At 42.8% G+C, this 23,332-nt stretch overlaps 1 protein-coding gene across 1 annotated transcript in view; it reads right to left on the bottom strand.

Annotated features, from left to right (window-relative positions):
• Positions 1–319: 319 nt before the first annotated feature.
• LOC120927764 (uromodulin-like) overlaps positions 320–23,332 on the bottom strand; it is a 37,675-nt gene continuing 14,662 nt past the window's right edge. Inside the window, exons 5-13 of the mRNA XM_040338664.1 lie at positions 18,561–18,715; positions 14,818–15,075; positions 10,464–10,617; positions 6,647–6,725; positions 6,437–6,448; positions 6,081–6,092; positions 5,434–5,445; positions 4,120–4,131; positions 320–506 (exon numbers count right to left, since the gene is read on the bottom strand). Coding sequence (XP_040194598.1) covers positions 439–506; positions 4,120–4,131; positions 5,434–5,445; positions 6,081–6,092; positions 6,437–6,448; positions 6,647–6,725; positions 10,464–10,617; positions 14,818–15,075; positions 18,561–18,715 — 762 coding nt within the window. The 3' untranslated portion in view covers positions 320–438. The remainder of the gene's footprint in view (positions 507–4,119; positions 4,132–5,433; positions 5,446–6,080; positions 6,093–6,436; positions 6,449–6,646; positions 6,726–10,463; positions 10,618–14,817; positions 15,076–18,560; positions 18,716–23,332) is intronic.

Below are 23,332 nucleotides of genomic sequence, written 5' to 3'. Positions count from 1 at the left end.
GATATACATGCCGCTCCTCTCACCGCTCCAAAGATGCTGCTGACAGGAGATTTTTTTGTCTCCCGCCAGCGCATCGCCTTAGTGTGAAAGCCCTCGGGCTTTCACATTGAGTCTGCAGTGCAGGAGTTTTTCAGGCGGGATAGCAGCGCTATTTTTAGCGCTTTACCGCCTGAAAAACTCCTCAATGTGAAAGGGGCCTAAATGTTGCTACTGCTTACAAGCAGGAGGAAGTGACTGGCAGGATCAACATAAATTTTAATATAAATGTATTAAAAAATATATAAAAGGCACACATTATCAGGCACATTTATTGCAAAGATGTATTTATAAGTTTATTTGTTTATAGGCAGAGATTTATTTTTGCATTTACTGATGCCTTAACAGTTTTTTTGATCATCATTTTACATTGTAATTAAAGGAATACACTGTGTGTGTATTTCAAGCAATACATATGTTAGCCAGCAGTAGTCCAAGGACTGTAATCATACTGAATCTTGCAGCTGTGCCTGTAAATCAATAGAAAATACACGATTGATAAGACATTGTTAAACACATTACCTAAATATCTTCATTCCAGCAACTTAAAAAAAACAATATGGAAACGTCCTATATACTTCTGCAGTTCATTCAAATAAATGGTGTGTCTCAAATTTTTTAGTCTTTTCTTACTTATGTTTGGGTCTCTATTGAGGTGAATTTAATATCACAAGTGATGGGAAAGTTCCCAAAACAAAAATACATTTTTGGTAAAATAGAATGCAGTAAGGTAAAACAAACCTTCTTCCTTTTCAACCACATAAAGGCCAATTAAAAAAAAATGAAATGCAGCCTAAAAACCGAGAGCTGAGCGATCAGCTGCGTTTTGTCGCTCAGTTCTTAGTCTTGACATGCCAGGCGTTTTTTCAGGCAAAACAGTGCTCTCTTGAACGCACGTGATGTTTTTTTCTGCCTCTAAACTCTTGTAAATGCCTATGGCCCAGATTCTGAAAGGGCTTACGACGGCGCAGCGCCATGTACGCCGTCGTAAGTCCTAATCTGGGCCGTCGTATCTATGCGACTGATTCTTAGAATCAGTTACACATAGATAACCATTAGATCCGACAGGCGTAAGGCTCTTACGCTGTCGGATCTTAGATGCAATTTTTTTTCTCGCCGCTAGGTGTCGCCTCCGTCGTTTTCACGATCGAGTATGCAAATTAGCAAAATACGTGAATTCCCGAACGTACGCGCAGTTGACGCAGTGAAGATACGACGTTTACGTTAGCTTTGTGACGCGTAAAGTTGCCCCTGCTATATGAGGGGCAACCAATGTTAAGTATGGCCGTCGTTCCCATGTCGAAATGTAAAAATTTACGTTGTTTGCGTAAGTCGTCCGTGAATGGCGCTGGACGCCATTTACGTTCACGTCAAAACCAATGACGTCCTTGCGACGTCATTTTGCGCAATGCACGTCGGGAAATTTTAGGGACGGCGCATGCGCAGTACGATCGGCGCGGGAACGCGCCTAATTTAAATGATCCCCGCCCCCTACCTGGATCATTTGAATTAGGCGGGCTTGCGCCGGAGGATTTACGCTACACCGCCGCAACTTCACAGGCAAGTGCTTTGTGAATAAAGCACTTGCCCGTAAAACTTGCAGCAGCGTAACGTAAACGAGATACGTTACGCCCGCGGAGATTTACGCCGAGATACGAGAATCTGGGCCTATGTGTGTATGGACACATAGGGCCAGATTCACGTAGATCTGCGGCGGCGTAATGTATCGCATTTACGCTACGCCGCCGCAAGTTTTACAGGTAAGTGCTTGATTCACAAAGCACTTGCCTGTAAAGTTGCGGCGGCATAGCGTAAATCCCCCGGCGCAAGCCCGCGTAATTCAAATCAGCCAGGTAGGGGGCGTAGATCATTTAAATTAGGCGCGTTCCCGCGCCGAACCTAATGCGCATGCGCCGTCCCTAACATTTTCCGACGTACATTACGCTAAATGACGTCGCAAGGACGTCATTGGTTTTGACCTGAACGTAATTGACGTCCAAACCTATTCACGGAAGAGTTACGCAAACGACGTTAAATTTCAAAATTTCGACGCGGGAACGACGGCCATACTTAACATAGGATATGCCACCTAGGGGGCATGTTTATCTTTACGCCGCGTATCGTTTACGGAAACGGCGTAGTTGCACCCTAAGATACGACAGCGCAGGCCGTCGTATCTTAGGCATGTTTAAGTGTATCTCAGTTTGAGAATACATTTAGACATACGACGGGCTTAGATTCGCAGTTACGTTGGCGTATCTACTGATACGCCGGCGTAACTCTTTGTGAATCTGGCCCATAGGCTACCATTGAGGGGCGTTTAGAGTCAAAAGTCAAACACCTGTAGAACAGGTTTTTTTGCGCTCAAGTGTACATGAGGCCTTAAAGGAGAAGTATAGCTAAAGCTTTTTTGACTATACTTCTCCAAGGGATCATAGGAGTGCAGTTTGTTCTGCACTCCTGTGACCCATTTTCAGCTGAAGTCACAGAGACACAAAATATAAGTTAAATATGTTAAAATGTAAGTTATATATTAAAGTCCCAGGGTATAGTTCTGTTTTTGTATGATGTCACAGAGCCGGTCCAGGCTCTGAAAAGATCCCAATCATATGGTCGGGATCCACACAGATGTCCGGAATGGCAGCTGACTCAGCCTCTCAGTGAGCCGCTAAGAACCTGAGACAGCTGCTCCCGCCACAGCCTAGCATTCCAGTGAGCACTGGAGGGGCAGAGCAGACAGCTGGTGACTGACAGTCACCAGCTGTCTGCAGCCTGAAGACTGAGAACTGAGCGATCAGTGGGGGGGGGGGAGGGCAGATGCAGCATCAGATCGATGCTGCATCCAACTAGGTGAGTATAATTTTTTTTTTATCTGGTAAGAACTTTCCTTTTAAGTATTTCACTTTTAGTCTTGTTTATTTTACTGTTGCTATTGTTCTGTTGTGTAATATTTACATTAAATATTTTCTTGCATTGTTTTTCCCTTTTTTTATTTTAAACAATATTTTAAAATCATTAAGCTCAGTCTCTGAATGCTCTGTATCAGAAAATAAAGAGTGTTTGCTTCTGTGAGGGTGACCACATTTTAAAACTTTGGCTGGTTACTCTTTGACTGTGGAATCAAGTTTCACATACATTCAGGCATGTACTGGCCATCGGGACTACCAGGAGGTTCCCAGTGGGCCGATGGCTTAGTGGGCCGGTTTTAGTGACAGCCTGTCAAAGTAATGGCTGCGCAGCTCCCGCAGCCATTAATGTAAGCACTGCTGTACTGCCTATAAGAGAATTAGAATGGTTAATGGCCAGTAGAGGGGGGGCTTGGGTGGCCACCGGGGTTCGCCAACCAGCCGACCGGGGGGGGGAACACTGCCCATCACCTCACTTCATAGTGCGCAACCTGGCTCAGCTTTTGTGTGTGCTTGCAAAATTAATGTGGGCCGGTCTGGATGAAGTCCAGGGCCAAATTTTTGTCCCAGTCCAGCCCTGCATACATTAGGTCTCAACTGCAAGAGCAGATGCTGTGGACAATGTGTTTTCATCAAAACATATGATGATGGCTACTATTCGTGTGTGTTAGGTGTTAACTGCAAAGTCAACCTGCCCAGTGACACCTATTCTCAGAGGACAATCTTCTCTGTTTCTGTCCTTAGGGTAACGTACAGTAGTTAACGCATTTTGTGCCATGCATCAAACTGGGTTGCATTAAGAAAGATCATTAATTTAGAATGGACCGAAAAAATACAAGAACAGACCAAAAAAGGAAACTTGCAATGTTTTTCCCAAAGCAGAGCACCAAAATGCTGCAACCTACTGTATGTATGTCAGACCTGTTTTGCTGTAGCGTGTTGGGGTGCAATTCAAAATAGTTAGCACTACAATGTGGTAACATATGCAACATGCGATGTGGTAACTCCAACAAATCCAATCACAAAAGTGCTTTTTAGCACTTGGGAAGTGGGTTACATTGTGGTATTGTAGAGAGAAGATTTCCCAAAAAATTAGAAAAATTCTATTTTTCTTTGGAAAAATATAAAAAGCTACATTTGAAAACTGTATATTAAAAAGGTAAAAAGTTATACTTACCAGCACTGCGACCTGTGGAAAAAAAAAATATATATATATATTTATTACTCATTCATTTTCAATGGGTTGTCAACACACAGGAACACACCACAAAATAAACATGCAGCAACTTTTCCAATGCAGCGCAGCAAAATGCCTCAACCCTTGTGCATCAAAGCTGGTTGCCTTAGTGCAGGGGTCGGCAGGGATCGCCGCTAAATGTCTGGCCCACGGAATTTACGTGCACCCAGCCCGTGGACATTTTAACCCCTTCACGCCGATGTGTGGCTTTCTTGGGATAACAACCGATGTGGCTGAGAAGCGTTTCACGGCTTGCCCAGGCTCTCCCGTTCCACTGAGAGGCCCGAGCGACCAGCCGACACCTCCACCGGCTGCCCAGGGACCCTAACGAAGCTGGAATTGTCTTTGATCAGGTCTCGGATCTACAGAAGACTTAAAGGCCCCCCCCAAAAAAAAGTCAGTATTCAAAACAGCCTAGCTTAGCGTTTTGAATCCTTTTAAGTGCAAAGGAGGGATTTGGGGTCTTATAGACCCCAGATCCCTCCATAAAAAGTCCCTGTCACTGCCTACTACTGTCACAAGGGATGTTTACATTCCTTCTGACAGCAATAAAAGTAATCAGAATTTTTTTTCTGAAGGGACAGTGTAAAAATAAATAAAAAAATAATAATAATTTAAAGTGCCCCATCCCTCTGTGCTTACTCAGCTGGGGGGGCTGAGTAATATGCGGGAGGGGGGCTGGGCAGGGGGGCTGAGTAATATGCAGGGGGGCTGTGTAATGTAAAGGGTTCTAGAGGTGCGGGGTGTGCAATGTAAAGGGGGCCAGAGGTGCGGAGGCTGTGTAATGTAAAGGGGGCCAGAGGTGCAGGGGCTGTGTAATGTAAAGGGGGCCAGAGGTGCGGGGGCTGTGTAATGTAAAGGGGGCCAGAGGTGCGGAGGCTGTGTAATGTAAAGGGGGCCAGAGGTGCGGGGGCTGTGTAATGTAAAGGGGGCCAGAGGTGCAGGGGCTGTGTAATGTTATCTTCATTTATTAGCAGGTGAATGCGCCCCTTCATGCACTCACATACATGGAATCCAGCCCTTAAGTGGAAAAAGATTGCTGACCCCTGCCTTAGTGCATTGGGGAGCAATTCAAAATAAATGCCACTACAATGCGGTTAAGCGTCTAAGGTGCATTACAGTAACTCCAACACACCCAATCACAAAAGTATTTTCTGGAGCTTAGGAGGTGGGTTACATTGTGGTATTGTGGAGAACAGATATGAAAAGCTACATTTGAAAACTATATATTAAAAAGTAAAATATTACACTTACCAATAACACGATCTGTGGGGAAAAAAAACGAAAAAAATAAAACGTAAGATGCCAATGCACACGAACAGTTGGTTACATTGTGGTATTTTGGAAAGCAGACAGGGGATTTCCAAGGAAGGGATATCTTTTTTTATTCTGATGCGGCGTACACACGATCGTTTTTCGGCATGAAAAAAAACTACATTTTTCAGCATGTCCAAAAAACAACGTTTTTCCAACTTCATCATTAAAAACGATGTTGCCCACACACCATCGTTTTTAAAAAATGATGAACAAAGGGCGGTGACGTACAACACGTATGACGGCACTCTGAAGGGGAAGTTCTATTCGCCTTTGGGCTGCTTTTAGCTGATTCCTTGTTAGTAAAAGACGATTCGCGCTTTTTCGTCTGTTACAGCGTGATAATTGTGCTTACTCCATTATGAATGGTAGTTTTACCTGAACGAGCACTCCCGTCTCATAACTCGCTTCTGGGCATGCGCGGGTTTAAAACTTTGTTTTAGCCCACACATGATAATTTTTTACAACCCGAAAAACGATGTGAAGCCCACACACGATGATTTTTCATGTCGAAAAATGACCGTGTGTACGGGGCATGAGGAAACATTTTAAAACTATATGTTAAAAAGGTAAAATGATATACTTACCATCACCTTCAACTGTGAAAATAATAATAAAAAAAAGTATTAATTGTGAATGGGCTTTCAATGCACAGGAACAGACGAATAAATAACAGACATGCATCATATTTTCCAATTCAGCAAACCAAAATACTGCAACTCATGTGCATCAGAGCACTATGATGTAGTAGCGTGCATTGCAGTAAATGCAACGCACCCAATCGCAAAAGTGTGGTTTTGCGCTTTGAAAGTGGGTTACATTGTGGTATTAGAGGGCAGAGAGGGAATTTACAACAAAAGTGGGAATACTTTTTATCCTTAGGAAAAACTTAAAAAGCTACATTTGACAACAGTATATTAAGAAGGTAAATCTTTCTACTTACCGACATCGGCATCTGTTAAAATAAAAAGAAAGAATTTGCTTATTAATCTTTTTTATGCTTAGGGTTTCAGACAGAGATTAACATAGCTCATCCAAGAATTATAATTAATTTCAGGGGGAAAGTTCCTATAATGTGTTTTGCTGGAATCCTATTAAACTGCTAACAAAAAAGAAGAAATAAACATTATGGAATAAAAATGTTATACTGTACCTGGCACTTCAATAGGTCCAAGCGTCAGAGTTCCATGTGTCTCTTGAATATCACTTCTAGATCTGATTCCAGAACAAGTCTGCAAGAAAAGAAACCTGCATTTTAAAATGTCAGTATTTTTTTTTTCTCAATCATTACCATAAAGTTGCAGGGAATACAACCAGGGCCGGACTTACCATTGGGCTTGTCTGGGCTCAAGCCCATGGGCCCCTGCCTGTAAAAGTCTCTTTACTTTTTTCTTTGATTATTTCTCCAACATATGCACTTCCTGTCCACTGAGTCACGGCACGCTCTGTGTGTGCCATTCCCAGGGCCGATCTGCCCTATACGCTTGCTGCGCAAGCTGCGTAGGGCCCCCGCAATGTACTCGGGGCCCCTGCCTCCCCCTTGTGTCCTTCTCCATACACGTGACGTAAATAGGTAGCGCCCGCCCTGAGCTATTGACTGTCTAAAGCCCTGTACACACGGTAGGACTTTTGGCCAACCAACTTCAAAATCTGCAACTTTTCAAATTTGTCCGACCGTGTGTACGCTCCATCAGACCAACTTTTTCTGGTTTCATCCAACAAAAAGTTGGGTCTGCGAACGGACCAACTTTTCGGCAACAAAAGTTTGATGGTGCTTTGTGTGACCGTGTGTACAGCAATCCAACCAACTTTTGGACAAAGTGCAAATACGAATGCTCAAAACCAATGTTAAAAGCAAAAAACAATAGCAGAATAACCAAAGGGTGGCGGTAAAGAGCAGAAAAGAGCAAAAAAAAACATATGATGTTAGGAAACTTTTAGAAAAGTTTGCAGAAAAGTCTGACTGTGTGTATGCTATGGGTGTGGCAGGACAAATCAATTAGGACAAGAATCCAAGGGAAATTTTGTTGGATGTCCTACCGTGTGTATGAGCCTTAACGCTGACCGTATGTCCTGCTGAAAAAGTTCCCCAGTGTCCTGCCGAAAAAGTTCCCTCGGCAGATAAGGACCTCCCTGTACTGCGCAGGCGCTTGCGCAGTACGAACCTGAACTGAGCCCCCGAAAATAGCCGAACATGTAGAGCTGAGACGGAGTCAGCTCTAGACGGCAAGCCGCGCGCCATGCCTGCGCAGTACAGGGGGATCCTTATCCGCCGGGGGAACTTATAATAATGAATGATTTTTGTTATTTAGCTCTTATTTTCCCAAAGACTCAGGTGAGTGCACAAGTGGGCCTTTTGTTTCTTTTCGGACAAAGAAATATTGGTTGTGGATATTTTAGCGGCGGCAGAGTCATTGATGTGCAGGGGGTAGCAAATAGGCATTAAAAAGCTTGTTATATGTTTAAGATGGATAGCTGAATAGATAGATAGATAGATAGATATATAGATAGATAGATAGATAGATAGATAGATAGATAGATAGATAGATAGATAGATAGATAGATAGATAGATGCACATATTTTTATTGTGGTGTAGGATCTGGGCCTGCTGTTCCTCCATCTCTCTTTCTCTCTCTCTCCCTCTTTCTCTCCTTTCTTTCTCTCTTTATCTCCCTCTTTCTTTATTTCTTTCTTTCTTTCTCCCTCCATCCCGCATTCATCTCAGACTCTAACCACACCCCTTTCCGAGCCACACCCATTTGAGTCACGCCCACTATTTTGCGTGAATCACGCCCATTTTTCGTGCCCTGAATACAACATAGTAGCTTGATCTTTGGAACTACATGAGGATGTTTTAATGCTGCCCTCTTGCTCATGCATGTTAAAGTGGAGGTTCACCCGAAAAGTTAATTTTTAATATTACATTGATGCTCATTTTGTCAAGGGGAATCAGGTTGTTTTTTTTAAATCGAAGCAGTACTTACCGTTTTAGAGAGCGATCTTCTCCGCCGCTTCCGGGTATGGGCTGGAGGACTGGGCGTTCCTATTTGATTGACAGGCTTCCGACAGGCTTCCGACGGTTGCATACATCGCGTCACAATTTTCCGAAAGTAGCCGAACGTCGGTGCGCAGGCGCCGTATAGAGCCGCACCGACGTTCGGCTTCTTTCGGCTACTCGTGACGCGATGTATACGACCGTCGGAAGCCTGTCGGAAGCCTGTCAATCAAATAGGAACGCCCACTCCCGAAGACCATACCTGGAAGCAGCGGAGAAGATCGCTCTCTAAAACGGTAAGTACTGCTTCGATTAAAAAAAACCCACCCGATTCCCCTTGACAAAATGAGCATGAATCTAATGTTAAAAATTAACATTTCCGGGTGAACCTCCACTTTAAGTGTCTTCATTTATGTTCATGTTCTTGGGGAGACTTCATAATTGTGAGGATCTGGCCGCAGGCAAGATTCCAACATGGTTTGTAAGAATACTGTTCACTGCTCTGCCTGTGTGCTTTGATACTGCACACTCCTGTCTATCTTTTCTATCATTGTAGACATGCAGGTTTAGGAGATATCCAGGCTAGCTACAGGAATATACAGTCTTAATATAGGCTTACCTGTAGCAAAAAGTAAAAAAACGGGTTTACAACCACTTTAAAACTTCTTCTCCCCACTGTACATTATCAACTTCCTATACTTTTTGTATGCCTGACAAAAGGATCAAAATCAATATCAAGATTCACCCCTTAAAGACTTTAATAGGGTTTGGGGAAAAGTTCAGATTTTTTTGAGTTTCTAGCACATTTAAAAAACTGGCCACGACTAAAACCCAGGCAGATTTTGCTTGTCACTAATTGGAATGAGATAAAAATCAATAAGGTACACAATTTAAAACTCAACTGCATATGATATATGTATGGTTTTGTCATTATAAGTGCGGGTAAAGTTTATTAAAAATAATTGTATTCTTTTTTTATATAAGTTAAAGTGTTACTAAACCCACAACAGTAAACACACACAGTCTGTATGTGCAGATATAGCATGCTTGTTATACTCACTGTGGAACTTAAGGGGTTAATCCTCTATATTGTGTAAAAAGGCTCTTTGATCCTGTATTGATAGAGCCTCCCCCTCCTGCAGGCTCTCTCTTGGCAAGGCCAGATAAGACACAGTGAGGGTAGTACTGCTAAACATGCTCAGTTTGGTCTCTATTGCTGGAGAGAACATTTCCTTGTTGATCCGAGCTAGCTAGGTTCAATGATATTGACATCACACATGTGGGCGTGTATACAGATCCTAAATGACAGCCCGGTCCCTCCCTCCTCCTCCATGCCCAGTAACTAAAAAAGAAAACAGTGGGTGGGATGTCACATCTTGATTGATGGATGCTCCGCCTCCTACAACAGCATGAGGACACAGGCTATAGTGGAAATCTCCTCCTACCTGAACACTCAGCACTTAGGCAGAATGCATCAGGCCCGTTGCTCAGCATGGAACCCAGAAGGAACTGGAGATCACTGGAGCAGTGGTGTTACATGTAGTATGTAAACATATACAATACCTGGAATTCATTGTTAACTTTAAAGTGCCTGTTGGCTGTTGCCCTTTTTTCCATTCTGAGAAAGAAATCACTACCTGAGATGAATGTGCCTGTAACCTTGTTGCCAAGTAAGTGGGCTTCAGATACACAGCTGTTGATCTTCTAGATCAGGGATATGCAATTAGCGGACCTCCAGATGTTGCAAAACTACAATTCCCATCATGCCTCTTCCTCTGGGTGTCATGCTTGTGGCTGTCAGAGTCTTGCTATGCCTCATGGGACTTGTAGTTCTGCAACAGCTGGAGGTCCGCTAATTGCATATCCCTGATCTAGATGTAGATACCACAAATGCCACAAGGTGTACACATATATTATATAAGTATTATATAAGTAAATCAATGTATGCTTAACAGTAATATAATTTTTACTTACAGGAGAACATCTATCTTTGCAAAGGTATACTTCACAATGCAAATACACAACACTATAATCCCCAATGAACTTAAACATCTGTAAGTAGAATTTTCCTTGGCTGGAAATACCATTTTCTAAAATCCGTATACTTGTGTCTTTTGGGTTAGGGCAGCTGTAAAATAATATGAATTATTATTATTATTATTATTATTATTATTATCATATAATAATTTCTAAACATTTTATTAATTAGATATTTTTGACATCAGTCTTTGTAATCATCGCTGGTAGTAATTAAGCAAGCTTGGCAGTCTTAAGTTCACAAAAAGGAAGCTGTGGAACTAGAAAGAGTGCAAAGAAGGGAAAATAAACTATTAGGGGAAAAGAGTTAAAGTGGATGTAAACCCAATTTCCTATCATCTGTGTCCAGTCTTGCCACACAGAGTTAATCCAGCTCTGAGCAATCCTCTTTTTATTGTTCAGGGAAATAAAACAGACTTCCAGATAAAAACCAAAGTCCTTGCTTGAGTGACAGGTTATTTACATATCTCGTGCACTGCTTGCAGACATACACAGCTTCTGTAAAAAGTTCTCAATTCACATCCCCCTCCCCTCTTCCCTCCAGCTCTATGTATATTCTGATGGCTGTTGCATTTTCTCATGGCACTGAACTGAACTGTGACTCACCCCATATTTTGAAAACATTTAATCAAAACACAGGGGAGGGGATGTGAACTGTGCACTTTTTTCAGAAGCAAGAACTTTATCTGAAAGTCTGTTGTATTTCACTAAACAATAAAAGAGGATTGCTCAGAGCTGGATTAACTCTGTGTGGCAAGACTAGGCACAGATGATAGGAAATCTTATACTCTACATTGTGACATCAAAAAATTTTTTTGGGGGTTTACATCCACTTTAAAGTCAACTCTGCAGATTGTTAAAGTAGAACTCCAGAATTAGTTTTCTGCTCTTTTACAAACAAGTTACTGCTAACAATGGTAATACAATGTCTTGATTGCTGCTGTATAGTGTAAAATTCCTCACTTCACTGCTGCCAGATACTACAGCCAGCACTCTTTTTCTAGTACTGTAATTGATAGCTTCACAGAATACAAGGTGTTCTGTGAATGGACAAAGGGAAAAATTCAGACAAATACCCACCCCTTCTCTCCCCTTTTCCATTTACAGAATGCTTTTTGTGAATGAATAAGCGAAGAGAAAACTAATGTTATTAGTGATTGATTGAAAAATAAGGTTGTTTGTTGATTATATTTCAAATACCTTTCTTATTTTTGTATGCACAAAATATGTTGATGTATGCACTCTATTGAGTAGTGCAACGTGATTTTAAGTGGTGTATTGATTTTGGTGTTGAAACACCTTGGGGTTGATTTACTAAAACTGGAGCATACAAAATCTTATGCAGCTGTTCAAAGTAGCCAATCAGCTTCTAACTTCTGTATGTTCAATTAACACCTTCCCACCCTGGCCTATAGCAGAATAACAGCTGGGCAGTGGCTTTACCATCCTGACTTGATGTCATATGACACCTCATCAGTGCCAATCAATGCAGCCTCATCAGTGTCCATCAGTGCAGCCTATCAGTGCCCATCAGTGCAGCTTATTAGTGCCCATCATTACAGCCTCATAAGCGGACATCAATGAAGAAGAAAAATTACTTATTTGTAAAATTGTATTACAAAGTAGAAGACAACTTTTTTTTCTTCTAATGTTGGTCTTTTTTTGTTTGTTTAACAAAAAAAGAAAACCCAGTGGTGATTAAATACCACCAAAAGAAAGCTCTATCTGTCTCAAAAAAATGGCAAACAATGTATACAGCGCTCCTAAACCACCCATGCCCATTGGAATGAATGAGCAGCGCTGCCAAAGCACCTGAAAAGTGCTTTGTAAGTGCCGAAACACGGGCACTTTTAACCCCTTCTTAAACCCTTCTTGGGGGTTAACAGCGGCCCGCTAGTGGCCGAAAAGCGCCGCCAAAACAAGCAGCGCTTTACCACCAAAGCGGCTGCAGTGTGAAAGCTGAAAGCTAAAAAATTGGCCTGGGCAGGAAGGGGGTGAAAGTACTATGTATTGGTTAACCTCCCTGGCGGTATCCCCGAGCGTGACTCGGGGTGGATTTTCAATGCTAGGATCGGTATCCCTGAGTCACAATCGAGGTAGCTGTGCAGAGTGTGCAGCGGCACGGCTTACCTGCTCGCAGCATCCACAGACAAGTTACTTACCTTGTCCCTGGATCCTGCGATGCATCCCCGCTGTGTGAGCGAGCGGGTCCTCGCTCGATTCACAGTGTCCCCGTGTGCCGCCGATCTCCGTTCCATGCGACGTTACGACGCACGGGGGCGGAGAACGGCACCAAATTCAAAAAAGTAAACAAACACATTACATACAGTATAATCGCGATAGCAATTTGTGGGGAAATTCTTCATAAAAAAATAAAAGTAATGACAGCGACAATTCTGCAACTGAGCAAATTTCAGTGATTTTGAGTTGATTACATTATTGAATAATTTTTATTATAATTATATTATTATTTGTTATAATTATTTATAATTATTTATTATATTATAATTTATAATTAAAAAAAAAAAATCATACCCAGGATGCCTACTACACTCTTGTTTGGTCAGATTTAAATGAGTTATTCCTAAGAATTGCAGGCCTACAGTATAAAACACCAAATTTCCTTGCAAATAATTGTACCGCTTTTGGTACGTAATTCCAGACAGAATCATACCGCCAGGGAGGTTAAGCGTTGAAAAAGAAACTGGAAGCTGATTGATTACTATGCAAAGCTGCACCAGGTTTTGCACTTTCAAGTTTTACTCAATCAACCAGATTGTTTGTTTGCTGCAGCGCTCCATGTGAAGTATATTTGATTTAAGTTTTATTTTTATTTAACTTTTTGGTAGAGCACAGAGTTTTTCATTATATTGCTTCCATCTCAACAGAAACTGTTGAATCTTTAGGCCTCTGTAATATTCTGCATGAAAATTCTAGGTCTATGGATAACCTCCTTCCAGGATGTGCCATTTGCTTATTTCACACAGGATGTTTTAAATAGAACATTTACAGTTTACTTTTGTTTATTTCTAATTCAAAATTTTTGTAATGACTCGAATTCAGATCTTTTAAAAAAAATATCAACCAGTTCGAATTCTGTGTGAAGAATAGCTGGTTGTTAAGGAGTGGGCTGGAAAGCCAGCCACTGCATCCTTAACTTCCCTACTAACAGCTGAAATGTAAACAAAAGAATGCCGGTGTTCTGCCGAGATGTGTCTCCCTGGTGGATAAGGCCCGCCCTGGACTGCGCAGGCGCAGCGCTCTAGCAAACGGAGCTGCCGAAAATTGCCGAACATGAAGAGCTGGGAATCAGGCCTGCGCAATGAACAGGACATTGTGACAGATGTTGCCGCACGCTCCCGATGCTCGCTACAATCTGAAAGGGGCGGATGTGTATGATTATTATATTGTGGAAGGGGCAGATGGCTACAGCAAGTGGCAGATGTGTATTACTATTATAACATTGCAAAAAAACTTGCCCATCAACAGTGCAAAACCCGCCCTTCATTTGTTTAAACATGCCCAGCAAAGACGTGTCGTTTCTAGGTAAAACCACCGTAATAATACACCCGCCCCTTGCTGTAGCCATCCGCCCCTTACACGATAAAATAGTAATACACATTCGCCCCTTGCTGTAGACATCCGCCCCTTACACCATATAATACTTATACACCCGCCCCTTGCAGAGTGGAGTGAGCATCGTGAGTGTGCAGCGTGTGGTGTTCAATGCGCATGCGCCGTGTACAGATGAATTACATCTGTGTTCATTTTTGGGTATTTTCGGAGGTCCGTTGTGCTCTGTACTGCACAAGTGCGGCACCTGCACAGTACAGAGCGGGCATGGAACTGAAAAATGCAAAAAAAAAAACAGCTCTACCCCAAATCCATACCAGACCCTTATCCGAGCATGCATCCTGGCAGATCAGAAAAGGCAGTGGGCGAGCGAGCCCCCCTCCTGAACCATACCAGGCCATATGCCCTCAACATGGAGGGGGGCTCTGCCCCTCCCTCAGGGAACCTTGTCCCCATGCAAATCGGGACATGGGCCTCTTCTCCACAACCCTAGATGGTGGTTGTGGGGGTCTGCGGGCAGGGGGCTTATACAAATCTGAAAGCCCTTAATCAAAATTGGGCCCTACGAGTCTGTGATTAGGTTAAAGATGATGACTCAGAGCTGTTTTTTTAACACTGATCCTGCCCACTTATAGGTATCCTCATGGCCCCCAAAAGAAAGAAACAGCTAACTCCACACAGGAAACAGTCACACCAATGTACTATAAAAGAACCTTACCTGGTAATTATGATGTTGTACTTAATAGGGTCATATTTGTTGTTAGTTGGGGTACTGTAGCAATTTATCATCAGAAGACTAAAGTCACTAATAGCAACCGGATTACCACCATCAGATATATACACGCCAACATATAAATTTGATTTGGTCGACAAGCGTATAATAGGATCAGTATATGGAGTTGTATAGCTGATATCTTTGTAGATAGACATCATCACCTTAAACCGTCCACTATCTCCAATCGGTATATAGGTGGTGCTATAAAGACAAAACAGAGAAGATAAAAGTGTTAAATTTGATTTGTTCGTTGCAAGTTCCCCCCCCAACTTTCCTTGATTCTTCCTGGGCTCATCGTATTTTTTATGGGCAGTAGATTTTCAGATGTTTTCATTAAGCTGGGAAACACTTGCATTTAAAGCTAGCCATAGATGGCCTGACATGCAGGCATCATTGGGTTGCTTTAAGGGCAGTGTTTACAGTAGTGCTATGGAGATAAATGGAGGGGGTGCATTGCAGACACCTTCATCACTGGCTTTCCAGGGAAAAATTAAAACTTAGCACCAGGAACAATCTATTTTTTAAATGTACATTTGGTCAGATTGGTTACATGCAGTTATTGAGAAATTACATGGAGGGCAGCTGGAAATGCTGAAATTCACTATAGTAGTCTGTACTATACAGCCAGTGTTGTCCTGTTCCAGGATCTGCTGAAGAAACTTCCCTTCTGGTACACTGAACACAGAGAGTCGCTAGCTTGGCACCTTCAACCATTCAACAAACATATTTTTTTCAATGAATTGGAAGCATTTATATTTATACAACCAGTGTGGTACTCACATTAGAAAATATATATAGAAATTAATATACAGTAAATGATAGTGCTGAATATCATCATAATCATACCAATACATAGTATGAATTAATACTCAAACTAATGTTAAATGTAAAAAAATGTCCACAGCGTATATTCAAAATGTGATCAAAATTCAAAAGTAGAAAAGTCCCACACGCCGTGATAAATGTTTAAAAACTCTAAAGCTTTGAAGTAAGCCAGGGGGACACCTCTCACTCTCATGCAAGGCTTACCAGAACAATTGTGACCCCTATATGAAAGTGTATCTTCTGCCCAATGCAGGACTAATCTTCACAGGATATCCAAAAAGGTTTAAATGGTCAAGCAACAACCGTCTCTATACTCCTCCTGAATTCCTCAATCCCCAGCTCCCATCAGCAATATCATGGGATACAAGCTACCACGCATGCACGAACGTCCGGCAGCCATCTTTGTTTGTTACTGGAAGACAGTACTGTGGCGTTTTTGAGAAATGCTATTCAATGTGGATACTATGTACATGCATTTACCCTTAATACATTGCTCCTATATTGTAGTTTTACACTATGTGGAGCATCTTTTTTATTGCATGTACCGTATTTGCCGGCGTATAAGACGACTAGGCGTATAAGATGACCCCCTAATTTTCCAGCTAAAATGCTGCTTTTGGGATATACTCACTGTATAAGACGACCCCTCACTGTGCCATTATACATGCCTCACTGTGCCATTATACATGCCTTACTGTGCCATTATACATGCCTCACTGTGCCAGTATGCCTGCCTCACTGCCAATATGCCTGCCTCACTGTGCCAGTATGCCTGCCTCACTGTGCCAGTTTGACTGCCTCGACGATCTTCCTACCTTCTCCTGTTTGCAGAGTTTCTCAGGCTGCGGGCATCCATTATTCAAAAGCCGCGCCTCCTCCTCAGAGCCTCTGTTCAGTGTTCCGCCTATCACGGATGTCCTCTCGTCCGAGGCCGAGGATGAGAAGGCATCCGTGATAGGCGGAACAGTGAACAGAGGCTCTGCTGGGGAAATTATCTATTAGCCTATCACGGAACAGTATGAGGAGGAGGCGCGGCTTTTGAATAATGGATGGTCGCCATCTGACAGACAGGTACCCGGCGTATAAGACGACCCCCGACTTTTGGGGCATGATTTTAGATGCAAAAAGTCGTCTTATACGCCGAAAAATACGGTATGTAATGTATCCCACGATCTTGCTGATGGGAGCTGGGGATTGAGGAGTTCAGGAGGAGTATAGAGGAGGTTGTTGCTTGACCATTTAAATTTCTAGATATCCTGTGAAGATTATTCCTGCATTGGGTGTGGAGTAATACGCGTTTTTGACCACTCATATGAGGCTCATAATTATTCTGGTAAGATTTGCAAGAGAGTGAGTGGTGTCACCCTGGCTATTTTCGCATGGAGTTTGCAAACTTTCATCACAGCGTTTTGGATCTGAATTTTTGAATAAAAAAATTAATTAAATTGATCGAATACGAAAATCTTAATCAGTAACAGCCCTATTTTAAGGTAAATAAGATGCATAAATATTGCACAGTTAGCCAGAGATGGGTCCTGGATGGTAGATATGTGTATCCATTGTTTGTGTTGTGGTCCCTTTAAGGGGGATGACGATGAGTAGCAGTTTGGAATACTCAGGGATTCTCAGGGTGAGGAGTTCCGGGGTGGTCCATTTAAAAGGAAAAACAAATTTTACAGTTTTCCCAGGATGATTAAGTCCTGATATGGGTTTCAGAATTAGGAGGCTCAGAAAGATCTCCAGTCATGACTACAGTTACCTTGCACCTGAAAGGGTTTACCCACCCGTCAGGCCTCGTACACACGACCGGTTTCCTCCGCAGAATCCATCAAGATAATTGGTGGGGGAGCTTTTTTGCCGAGGAAACCGGTCGTGTGTACATTTTTCATCGAGGAAACTGTTGAGGAACTCAACGAGCAAAAAAGAGCAAGTTCTCTTTTTCCTCGACAGGAGTCTCAATTTCCGCGTCGTGTTCCTCGTCGGGCTGGCTTCCGACGAGAAACTTAAGCGTGTGTATGCTAAGAAACCCGCGCTTGCTCAGAATAAAGTATGAGACGGGAGTACAAGTAGCATTTGTAATGGAGATAACACATTTTTCAAGCTGTAACAGACTGAATAGTGCAAATCGTCTCTTAACAAACTTTTACGCAAACACATGAGATTAGCAAAACCAACCCCAAGGGTTGTGCCAGTGGAATCGAACTTCCTTTACCGTTGTATGTGTTGTATGTCACTGCGTTTGAGAACGAGGAGATTTTGTCTTGACAGTGTGTACACAAAGCAAGCTTGTCGAGTTCCTCGACAAGCCTAACAAGGAACTCGACGAGGAAAACGATGTGTTTCGCCCGACGAGTTCCTCGGTCGTGTGTACGAGGCCTAAGAGGGAGGCTAAAAAAGGCAGGAAACAGGCAGCAGGTGTGCATAAGGTGTTGTGTGGGAACAGGACACAGATGTGAGGGGGCTGTAAGCTGTTTTCTGAGAGACTGCTGGGTTTCTGTTATCTTATTCCAGACCCCAGAAGCAGGTGGGAACTTCAGACCTTGTTGTGGGACAAGTTTATGCTGGCAGTAAGCCAAAGCGTCATTGTTGTAGCAGAGTTAAAGGACTTTTGTTGACAGCGGTTTAGACATTAATGGCTGTGTGAGTTATTTTGAGGGGACAGCAAATGTACACTATTATACAAGCTATACACTCACTACTTTACAGTGTAATTTTTTCAGTGTTGTCACATTTTATTGTAAAAAGATACAATAAAATATTTACAAAAATGTGAGGGGTGTACTCACTTTTGTGTGATACTGTATATTAACATCACATGGTCACATACTGAAAAGGTTGTTGGATAATAAAATAAAATGTACCTTACGTCAGGAAACAAAATGTCATCAAGAGAAACATTCACATTTAATGGGTACGAGCAGCTGACGTTTAAGACATAATTCTCTCTATAGATAATTGCAGCAGGATCTGGTGGCAAGTAAACGTAATTAATATAAATTGCATGGGTGTCCGTCACCTTAAAGTAAAAGAAAAAATCAATATAAATAAATCAGTAATGTTTTGTTATTGGTGTTTCACAATTTATAATATAAGTACTGTTATGTTATAACATTTTGACAGACATTAAAACAGAAATTTTTAGTAGTGTAGTGTATGTATAACTACCAGTGGCGGCCCGTCCATAGAGGGCGCCCGGGCGCCGCCCCCCCTCCCCCAGTCAGTAAAAAAATAAAAAAATCTAAAAAAAAAAATATATATATTTTTTTTATTTAAACATGTCCCTTTAAGGAATTTTTTTTTCCAAAAAAGGTCCTTAGCTGCACTGTGTCCGAGCGCTGGGCACAGTGCAGTGGGGGTAGCGCCACGTCTGTGCAATCACGGGATTGCAGACGAGGCGCTACATTGGCAGCAAAAAAACGCCTTTGTGGTGTTCTCCATCGCGCCACTTGCTTCCGGCGCGATGGCCTGTACTGTTATTATGGCTGGGCGGGTGCACACTTTCTGTGTGCACCCACCCGTCTCTGTGCTGCTAGTCCCGACGTCACAGGAAGAACAGGAAGTGACGTCGGGACTCTCGTGCTCAGTCCGCCTGGTGGAACAGGTAAGCTGAGCTATGACATCCATGCCTGAGGCTGCAGCAGTATTATTAATTCGGCGGCATCGGCGGCTCGATTGTAAAAACCCGTAAACGGACCCCCCCCCCGCTTATTCATAGTTTAATATGTAGCACAGGGCAAAAATAGCGGCAGTAACGACACTCCATCTGCCCCCCCCCCCCTTTTCAAATATTTTTTTTTTTTATTATTATTATTATGTAATGAATGTAATGTAATGAAGGGATACTGCTTTATCAAGGGGGGTACTGTAATGTAAAGGATGGCTGTCATGTAAAGGGGCAACTTGATACGTAAAGGGTGTGGGGGATGCATTGAAAAGAGTGGCACTGTGTAAAGGGGTGGACTGTGGGTACTGTGATGTATATGGAGGGAGTGTGATGCAAATCAGGACTGTAATGTAAAGGAAGGTGCTATAATGTAATTTAAAGGGGGGCTGCAAAGTAAAGGGGTGGCTGTGATGTAAAAGGGGGTGCTGTGATGTAAAGAAAGCTGTAATTTAGAATGATGGCTGTAATGTAAACAGGGGGACTGCAATATAATGGGGGGCTGCCATGTAAAAGGGGGCAGTGTTGTATATTATGGTTGTATTGTAAAGGTGTACCACAATGTAAAGAGGAGCCCTGTGATGTATATGGAGTAACTGTGATGCAAATAGGGGACTGTTGCGTAAAGGGAGGGCTCTGTGATGCAAAGGGAGCTATCGCAGTGGCGGCCTGTCCATAAGCGCGTGTGGCTTATGAGAAGTGGGAGGGACCAAATGTGGAGGGGCGGGGTCTTGCGCCCCCCCATCCTAAAACTTCACCAGCCGCCACTGATAACTACTGTAACAAGGTGGTAAACCACTAAAATGTTGGAACATTTATTTTAGCGAAAAAGTTGTTTTGGTCTAGTACCAGTGCCGGCCCAAGACATTGTGCTGCCTGGGACCAAGAATGAAACGCTGCCCCCTCCCCAGAAAAAAAATCACGCCAACCAAAAGGCCCCCACATTCATTATTTTGTATCATGATAACTAAAGGGGACCCGTCATGGCTCTATACATGTATATAGAGGACCTGTCATTACTCTTTACATGTAAAGGAATATCAAGAGGACCTGTCATGGCTCTATAAATGTATATAGGACTATAAAGAGTACTTGACATGGCTCTATACATGTATAAAGGAGTAAAACGAGGGCCTGTCATGGCTCTATAGATGTATAAAGAGAACCTGTCATGGCTCTATACATGTATAAAGAGGACCTGTCATGGCTCTATACATGTATAAAGAGGACCTGTCATGGCTTTATACATGTATAAAGAAGTATAAAGAGAACCTGTCATGGCTCTATACATGTATATAGAGGACCTGTCGAGACTCTTTACATGTAAAGGAATATAAAGAGGACCTGCCATGGCTCTATAAATGTATATAGGAGTATAACGAGGACCTGTCATGGCTCTATAGATGTATAAAGAGGCCCTGTCATGGCTCTATACATGCATATAATGCATATAGGCGTATAAAAGGACCTGCCATGGCTCTATACATGTATTCAGGAGTATAAAGGGACCTGTGAATTCCCGGCGGCCACAATGTCGTTTGTGCAAACTAATCAATGTACGCGAATTGTGTTGTTTTTTTTTTTGTACCAAAAATATGTAGAAGAATACATATTGGCCTTAACTGAAGAAAATAGTTTATTTTTCAAAATTTTGGGGATATTTATTATAGCAAAAAGTTTAAAAATATATATATTTATAGCACAAACAATAAACACCGCAGAGGTGATCAAATATCACCAAAAGAAAGCTCTATTTGTGGGAAAAAAAGGATTTTATTTGGGTAACGGAGCTGGCGGAACGGGCTGGAGGGCATCAGTATGCTGCCCCCCTAAAAGTGCTGCCTGGTACCCATGGTACCACCCGGTCCCATCATAGGGCCGGCCCTGTCTTGTACTATTATTACTATGCTAACAGCTCTGGGTCCTGATAGGGTAGATGTGGTGTTCCCTCTACTGTTTCATTTTAAAGATAAAGTTTAGCAATGAAAATAAATCCCTACAGCTTTAGTCACATCACTAATGCCTTGTACACACGATCGGAATTTCTGATGAAAAAAGTCAGATGGAATTTTGTGTGTGGGTTCCATCGGACTTTTTTCCGTCGGAGTTTAGAAATAGAACATGTTTTATTTTTTTCCAATGAAAATGATCGGAAATTCCGATCGTCTGTGTGGAACTCCGACAGAGAAAAAACTACGCATGATCAGAATCAAGTCGCCGCATCATCCGAAGCATTGAACTTAATTTTTCTCAGCTTGTCGTAGTGTTTTACGTCACCGCGTTTTGGACGGTCGGAATTTGGTCTGACAGTATGCAAGAGAGCTTGAACAGAATTCCGACGGAAAAGTCCATAGGATATTACCCCATCGGAAATTCTGATCGTGTGTATGAATTATGTTTCACACTTTACAGGAAGCTGGATCCTGGAGAAATCTTCACTGCAAGGATGCCTGTCCTCTTCCTGTCTCTGAAAATCCTAAACTGCAATGGTTAACAGCTTTGGGTTTTCAGACAGAACAGTAGTACAGATGGTCCACAGGGGATGGGCACACCCCCTGCCCCCCATATTCCTCCTTTCTTAGGGTAGATTTAGATGTGTATCTAAAGCTAGCCATAGACGGAGCAAATTTAATTCCTGTAACCACTGGTTGAATGGGGAATCCCCCCTGCTGAGCCATTGTATTCTCTTGGTGAGGAAGCACAGACAGTGATTATTGCTAGTGGCCAGCCGCTAGCGATTATTGCATGTAAAAGCCAGCAGGCTGGTTGTACCCATGTCGATCAATCAATCAACTTGGGAACATTCAGTCTGCCCATACATGGTACAATTTCCGGCCCTTCCTGTTGAACCAGCCGAGTTTTGAACCATCTATGGCCGGTCTCAATCTACCCTTCCTCTAAAGCAGTGGTTCTCAACCTGGGGGTCGGGACCCCCTCGGGGGTCAAATGATGATTTGCCAGGGGTCACCAAATCCTGGGCTATTCCTGAAGCCCGCACCCCTCTCCCAGCCTTTTTTACATCTGCCCAGCTGGGCTGCTCCTGGAGCCCACGGCTGCCCACTCAGTCTCTTTGCAGCCGCCCATTCAGTTCAGGGCATGGCTGGGGGGGGCAGAGACTAGAGGTCCACTGACTGGTGAGGTGGGAGGGGCCACTGCTATGTGACACCACAAAGTCAGAGACACACTGGGTAACACTACCTGTGATTCTAGTTGCCATTAAAAGTTCCCACTACAGTTCTTGGATCAGCAGATGACCTTGATCAAGAGCACCTAAGGGTGATCAGAACTCCCCACAAGCATTGCCACTTATTCCATCCCCCCCCCCCCCAAGGAGTAAGAGAAGGAATGAAAAAAGGGAATACATGGAAGGGAGAGGAAAAGAGGAGGAGGAAGAAGAAAGACAAAGGAAGAGAAAGAATAGGAGAAAAAAAACATGGCTAGAGAGAGGGGTGGGGGAAAAAAACAAGAAATTTGGATAGCGAGAGATAAAAGGGAAAGAAAGGAGAACAAAGAAAGAGTGGACCATCCTAAAATGTACCATATGAGGATTTAATATTTTACGAATGGAAGGGCTCGGGAAGCGCTAAATTTCCATGGGTTAGGGGCGCAAATTACTTGTCTCGTCTTGGGTGCTGACAACCCACACTATGAAAATAATTTTACTGTTAGGGGTCCCCACAACTTGGGAAATTTTATCAAGGGGTCACGGCACTAAGAGGTTGAGAACCACTGCTCTAAAGCATGATCAGTGTTGGGATTGTGCTTCAGAGGCTACTGACAGGCGATGAGGAAGCATGTGATGCTTCCTCACTGCCTGTTTAACCCCATTTTTGTTAAAAAATGCATCGCAACTGCAGACATTAAATAAGGTTGTGGGGCATTTGAGGCACTTCCCTGTTTGACTGATTGGGATTGCTGCATGTCAGGTAGACTTTGCTGTAGTCACTATGCATCACAAACATGGCATGTAAA

This window comes from Rana temporaria, chromosome 2 (assembly GCF_905171775.1).
Source record: "Rana temporaria chromosome 2, aRanTem1.1, whole genome shotgun sequence".
In the NCBI taxonomy this organism is placed as follows: Eukaryota; Metazoa; Chordata; class Amphibia; order Anura; family Ranidae; genus Rana; species Rana temporaria.
The sequence above is the reverse complement of the archived record's forward strand: the minus strand, read 5'-3'. Positions and strand labels throughout refer to the sequence as shown.